The sequence below is a fragment of the Morus notabilis genome, unplaced genomic scaffold, assembly GCF_000414095.1.
Source record: "Morus notabilis unplaced genomic scaffold, ASM41409v2 Scaffold1851, whole genome shotgun sequence".
NCBI lineage: Eukaryota > Viridiplantae > Streptophyta > Magnoliopsida > Rosales > Moraceae > Morus > Morus notabilis.
Genome location: NW_010360322.1, coordinates 119856 through 127071, shown reverse-complemented (window position 1 = coordinate 127071; position 7216 = coordinate 119856). Strand labels below are relative to the sequence as shown.

Below are 7216 nucleotides of genomic sequence, written 5' to 3'. Positions count from 1 at the left end.
CTATAGATCCACAAAGACGTTATTTTAGACCAGAACGCGTCCTTCTCACACAAATAAAGACGCAATTTCTTTACCCTTTTTAAACCGCTTTTCCCCTGACCCAAGCCTCTAATTTTCGTGTTTCATTTCACAATCATGTAGGAAATGATATCCCATTGAAGCAAAAATTAAAAGGAGAACATTTTCAACTTATATTTGACCCCAAAAACATAAAGAAAACGCTTCCTTTTAACACATAGCTTTAGACACGTCGATACAACAAAGTGCAAAGTAGTTTCGCATGTTACAGCAGCCAAGCAAAAATCTATTCTACCAGCGAAGTTTTCTTAACAACCACTTCTTTCGCGCCGTTACATCCATGGCAACAAACATCTTCGCCTTTCTCTCATCTTCCAAGAGTTCACAGGCTTCCAAGAAGAGCTCGTCGTTCATGTCTGGTACAGTTTCAAGTGCGGCAACAATCGTCTCAATTGAGCAGTTGTCATTCCCTTCTAAACAACCCACCAACCAGTTTGCTAAACCTGGCTTCACATCGAATGTTTCTTCCCTCTCCTCGATGGTTCTTTGTACTTTTTTACTACGTGCTGATCTCGACGAAGTTGTGGGTTTTCGCTTTTTTCGCCAGTCGGATATTTCAAACTCCTTTGCTGGAGATTTCAGGTCGCAAAAAATATCGTCCATCCCCACTTTTAGGGCATCATTCTCCACTTCCCTTTTTATATTCAAATTTTCTCTTCCATTGGGTACTTCATATCCAAAAGAAGTCAACAACTCTTCGTAGCTATCCATAATGCCATCTTCGTATGGTATTGCCTGAGAATGCTCCTGCGAAAAAAAAAAAAAAAAAAAAAAAAAAAAGGATGAAAAAAAAAAGATATTGCCATGAAAACTATTCAAAAATATAAAGTGTCCTTTAGCCAAAAAATTAGAATAAAATAAAAAGCATTCATATTGGTTAATAGCATATAGCATTATTCACCAGAACACCAGACATTTGGTGTTCTTACTAGCTAATTTTACTTCGTATTCTGCAAAAGTCAATGAAAGCGATCATCTCATGCCCATATACACCTTATTCGAGCTAGAAATTTGACTAAATATTAAGTCCAAATTTTCTATTGAATGCCGTGATGATCCACGTCAAAGTTTGCCCATTAAATGTAAAACCAGCTGCTTTCCTCTTATGCATATACCATATCGTGTTATTGTTATACAAGTATAGTATTGATCCATTGGACTCGTCACTTACCCTAGGAGGATTAAAATAAGCTGGGGATTGGTCATCTGCTTCACCTGAAACTTAAGAGAACAAAAGACACGTCCATAGAATTAAAATCTGATATTTGTAAACTAAAGAACTAAATAGGATCAATATGTTGTTAAATCTCATAAAAATACATATGCCGTCACAATTATTTGGTATACATATATTATTCGTAACAGTTTCAAGGGAACAATTAAACACCCAGAAAATCAATACAACACCATTGCATCTTCATAATATTATTATTTACCAGTTTGCACGACACCTTCCTCAAACATCACAAGCAACAATATAATTATAATCTCTATAATAACTCATGCCAATGCAGTTTTTGAAAGGCCCTAATCATGCATGCTCGGGTATCCTATTCCTAAGACCTAATCAAGTGATAGCAATTTCGTCTGTTTATGCATATTACCACAAATGAGCTCTACACGCATAAAAACGAAGACAAGGGGAGACACACACAGAACCAGAAAACAAGAGAAACAAACCAATATTTACTTCTACGTCATCGTCCTCAGAGGCTATGGAGTGACTTGAATAATCCTCCTCTTTTATGTTGTTTGTATTTCCATATATCAAGAACAAATCATTGAAATTTGGGAAAGTTCTATTTCTGTATGATCTTGCATCAGGGTACTCCTGCAGAAGCTTCGTATGAGCTGCTATACATATAAGACATACAAACTATATCACCTTGAAAATTCCAAAAAAGGGCACCTTGACATAAGCATCCCAGAGTTCATCATCAGCTGTTATCCTTTGTTGCATTTCATCCCAAGCAAACCCACTCTGGTCAAGCAGAGCTTTCATGTCATTGAATCGTTTCCTCAAATTTAGAAAACGACTTTTCAAAACATCTTTATCATGCTGAGAACCAAATTCTGCACTGAATTTTGTAACCATGTCAGTCCAAGCTAATTTATTAAATTTATGGTTAGCCATACTTCCATTGCGAACTTGCTCGAGCATTAGATCAATGAAATGTCGATCCATTTGTGGTGTCCAATCAGTTCTCCAGCGATGATTATTGTAAACGTTAGCTCCTTCAGCATTCAAAAAACAATTTATAATAAGAAATGGATATTCTTTTGTTTATGATATGATTTATAATACTTTAACAATGCTAGTAGGCTGCAGAATATTTCTGAGGAACTTCAAGACCAAATATGCAAGATAACAGAATGCAAAACCCCATAACCTGGACAAAAAGAAACCTTACCTCCACCATTGCAGCTAATATATCGACCTGATTGGCTAAACTGTCCATTAGAAGCTGAACTTCCATAAATTAAGCACAGATCATTGTAGTTTGGATTGGATCTGAATCTGTACAACTCTGCACCTGGGTGATCCTACAGGTACTGCATGTTAGTCACCACGTATACTTGGACATTAAGAATCAAATAGACAAGTAAGCACCTCAATATAAGTATCCCAAACATCATCACACGCTGTGATCATTTGCTCCATTTCATCCCACCAGAAACCGCGCTGGTCAAGAAGATCTTTCATATCAAGGTACTGCTTCTCCAACCTTTTAGCGCGACTCCTCAACACATCTTTGTCATGCTGTAATCCAAATCTGTCCTTGAACAATGCCACCATATCTATCCATGCTTGGTCATCAATAGAGCAATCAATCTTGTTCATTTTATGCACTTGCTCCAGCATGATATCAATGAGGCAACGGTCCATTGAAGGAGTCCAATTTATCTCACCATTTACAACGCTCTGAATCTCTTCCCCATCTAGTCATCATTAGACAGTAGTAACCAAATGGGGAACATCAGAAAACAACAAAACTCATATTTTTAGTTGTTATTACAATCATCCTAATTACTTATGTTTTCTATTCATTTTGTTTCTTGTTTTGTTTTCTTTGATTTTTCTTTTTCCCTTTTTTCATGGATTCTTCAGCATTTCTAGCCTGACTAGATAAATCAGCTTTTTTAACTTTGGTCTAAATTCACTCTATTTGGATTTGGAAATACATTGAACTTCTGGCACCTGAAATGAATAATCAAAAATACATCACTATGAATCTTCCAATGAAAACTGCTGAGCGAATTGAAGTTAAATGGTATATTTCTCAAATTTAGACTCTGCAATAAAAGAACTACGAATCAAATAAGAACTAAGAATCAAATTCTGAACGGATAGAAATCATCAAAAATTGTACTGAAAGAAACATAATATCAAAATATAAAGATAATTAAAAATAGGATTTCCAACATCATCAGAGCATTGTTGGTATAACGAAAATACAAGAGAGTGGAAAATAGCCAACAAGTTGTATTAAGTAACAAGGGCAGAGCATTGCTTATCATCTTCATAATTCAAGCTTAATTACAGGCGGAGGCTTTTGTTAATAACTGCAGGATTATAATTACTCAAGATACTATTAGGAAAATTCAGCGGACATAATTCTATTTCATCCAAAGGGAAAGAATAAACACACCAATCATCAAATCTGGATCTTCACCGTCAAAATCCTCGCTGTGAGCAATGTGAGAATCAACTGCAAACGAATGCCTTTCCCTCTCTTCACCTACAAATTTACTTTTTCCTTTTCAGACAAGTAATTTTTATACAAGAAATAATACTTATTATAAAAAATTACTGAACATTCAGATGCAGGAAAATGGCGGTGCATCACTATACTTGTCACTTTGATTCATCTGGTGCCACTGATATTCAAACGTAATAATCCTAACGGTCTCAGTGAGAGTATTAATGTTATCCCTTGAAACACATACACACACATACATTACAGTGACCAGTAACATTAGTTCTTTAGTAAACAAGCCCTGGGACAGCCACATATAAAGAAACAGAAAATTTATGGAACACTAAGAGGAAAATCATAAGTTGGCATGTATTTACTGATGATTTTTCTAAACGACCGCTTACTCATGTGAATAGTTAAATAGAAGTTAATATCCAGTATCAGCCGCATATAACCCTAACGTAGTACGTAGCAATCTAACACAGAACACTAACTTCACTATTTACAAATCTAAAGTTTGTAACTCAAATATGAATCTCACCAGTTGTGTATTGTAAGACGTCATCTTCATAGTCTTTCCCCCTCTGCAAGTGACAACGAACTCCATTGCTCATTGCAGTGCCATATATTAAGCTCAAATCATGGTAGTTTAGCAAGGACTTCTTCCTGTAGGAGCGTGCATCTGGATGTGCCTAGATCAGCAATAATAAGAGTCATATACGAGTACGACAAAAACGTAACTGTCATCATGATGTGAATGATTGCATACCTTGATGTAATTTTCCCAAACAACATCATCGGCCACTATCCTTTGTTGTCTTTCATCCCAAATGAATTTGTTTTCCTCAAGCAGGCTCCTTACATTGGTATAATACTTGAACAATTTCTTATAACGCTGTCTCAATATTTTAATCCCATATTGAAAACCGAATTTTGCATTGAACGAAGTAAGGATATCTTTCCAAGCTTGTCTTGTAAAGGTATCGTTAACCTTACTGCCTTTTCTCAGTTGACCAAGCAAAAGTTTGATAAAATAACGGTCCATGGCTAGTGTCCAATCTGTTTTTACTTGCTCATTAGTTGCAGGAACAAGATTGTTCACTTCAAGCACTAAAAAAATGGAGAAAAAAAAATGAGAAAGGTGATATTTAAAAACTTTAAATATAATACTCGAGGATACCATCGGTAATCAAGTAAAAGTTTGGTGATTTCATAATTAAAAAAATTACAATGCTCGCAAATGTCATTAGCAGTTAAGAAAATAAATGGTAAAACTAAAAAAAAATAAAAAAATAAAAAAGGATTGTCACTTATAGCCAGACCGCCTTATTTTGTCTTCATCTCATTACAGGCACATTGCAAGAGTGAGCGAAAAGGGTTATCACATTTACATTTTTCAGGGTATAATAGACTTCATTCCATCATAAAAACTCAACTTAAAGACTAGATTTGCAAAGGTTGACTATACAAACACAAGTTGTTCTTATAGTTTTCAAATCACTTACCTACATATAAGTAACCAAAAATGCTGCTGGGAAAAATTGTCATAGATCATAATCGAATCAAAGACATCACAATTTATTTGTATCATTCCTTTAGTATGTGAAAAGATGCAGAGGCATACCGACATTTAATGATTGGAAGTCATCATCAAAGTCTATATCATGACTTGAAAGGCTATATCGTCCATCTGCAGTTGTATGTGCATATATCAAGCACAAATCATTGAAGTTCAGTAAAGCTTTGTTCCTGTAGTATTGCGCATCTGGGTGAGCCTGCATGAATGCCGTATATAAATTTACTTCGAGAATGGTGAAAAATTTTGTACACAAATAAGAGGTAGAGCACCTTGGTGTAGCCATCCCAGACGCATCTTTCAGCAACCACCATTTTCCGAGTGCTGTCCCACGAAAATCCATTCTGATCAAGGAGATTCTTCACATCGCTAAATTGCTTCCATAAGCTCGTATAATGACTTTTCAACACATTTACATCATATGGAGATCTGAAACTGGAATTGAACATGACCAACATGTCATTCCATGCTTGTTTGTTGAAGGTGTGGCCCATCCTATTTCCCCTATGCACCTGATCTAGCATCAGGTCAATAAAATAGCGCTCCATTGCTGGCGTCCAGGTTGTCCTTGAGCGGTCTCCGACTAAATGGGTTTGGCTGCCCATCTATCTATCACTTAGAGCATTGAATATCAGTGGATCAAATACTACCAGTACATTATTAGTTACATAAATGTGTGAATGACATGCTAATTACGATAGCTGATAGTGTAGTAAGAATGTTTGTTAGCCGAAAAAACTCCCAGGCAGAAGAAAATCTCCAAAATACTAACAAAATCTATACGAACATTTTCCAATTACTTTCAAAAGAGCCACACAAAAATAGACTTAAAAAATGGAAACCTGAGAAAAACTACCCAGACGAAGAAACAAATTTTTAACCTGTTAAATCCATACATACAAAACTAATCGAAACGAAGCAAATACACCATAACAAATACAAAACCTAGCTGAAAGTCAACATTATTAAGCCTCTATCTGATCCCAAACAAATTCAAACAAACAAACGAAAAAAAAAAATTGCAGTGTCGAGTTAATTTTCTGTACTAAATTTCTCAACATTAGTCAAACACAATGCTCAAATGAGCTCAGGTAAGCTCCTGCGAGATGATACTTCTCCAAAACGATGAAAATCACAAGTTGAGAATCGCAAATGGCCCCAAAATTTTCTCGGCAACGAAACGAAACGAAACGAATTTCATGATCTTACGAAGAATAAAGCTAAGAAATATGTAATCAAGTAATTGGTAAGATGGGATTGGAGAGTCGTCGTTACCTTTGATATGTTTGCAATCCAAGAAGAAGAAGAAGAAGAAAGGTAAGAAGTACAGAAGTGTAGAGATTGGGCTCTCAGTTCTCACGGATATTTGGAGCTCTATGGTTCGGAGCCTCCCTTGGGAGCGTCTGTTTGGCTGCTTGGATTAACGTGCTCCCTAGTCTCTCCCTCGTTTGGGAATTAGATAACCCCTCTTCTCGCATGGGACACGAGACACGTTTCCGTTAATAAGTTTGGTTTAGCCAAACTGGATTGTTTTTTAAAGAGTGGCGATTCGTGTTCGTGTCGTATTTTGATCGTTTTTTTTTTAATTTATAGTTAATTTAAACACGACTCGTGACACGAAATTTTTTAAAAACCGCAACACGAATACGACGCGATCACTTTACGGGTTGACACGACACGAAAATGACTCGTGACACGAAATTGATCCGTGAACCTGAAATTGACATAAAAATTGTATACTTTTATTTAGTTTTTTACACATTAGAAATAACTTAAAATTCATAACACACTATATTACAATAACATCCATTGAAATTAAGTAAGTAATAGTATAAGATTTTGACTATAACTATCATGATATCAT

The 7216-nt window shown here is 35.7% G+C and overlaps 1 protein-coding gene across 8 annotated transcripts; it reads right to left on the bottom strand.

The window, feature by feature from the left end:
• Nucleotides 1-95: 95 nt before the first annotated feature.
• Nucleotides 96-6723, bottom strand: LOC112091263. Of its 8 annotated transcripts, none has more exons than XM_024164430.1 (12): nucleotides 6628-6723; nucleotides 5625-5967; nucleotides 5401-5551; nucleotides 4546-4886; nucleotides 4318-4468; nucleotides 3729-3818; nucleotides 2690-3018; nucleotides 2490-2622; nucleotides 1988-2313; nucleotides 1759-1909; nucleotides 1250-1299; nucleotides 96-825 (listed from the first exon to the last, which is right to left on the bottom strand). In XM_024164430.1, exons 2-12 carry the CDS (start codon nucleotides 5955-5957, stop codon nucleotides 310-312), a joined length of 2571 nt encoding a protein of 856 aa, XP_024020198.1. In that variant the 5' UTR covers nucleotides 5958-5967; nucleotides 6628-6723; the 3' UTR covers nucleotides 96-309. The 8 variants fall into 8 exon arrangements, with proteins under 8 accessions (XP_024020198.1, XP_024020197.1, XP_024020201.1 ...); XM_024164429.1 differs by having other exon boundaries at nucleotides 5625-5961; XM_024164433.1 differs by having other exon boundaries at nucleotides 1250-1293; nucleotides 5625-5961.
• Between the last annotated feature and the right edge of the window lie 493 nt (nucleotides 6724-7216).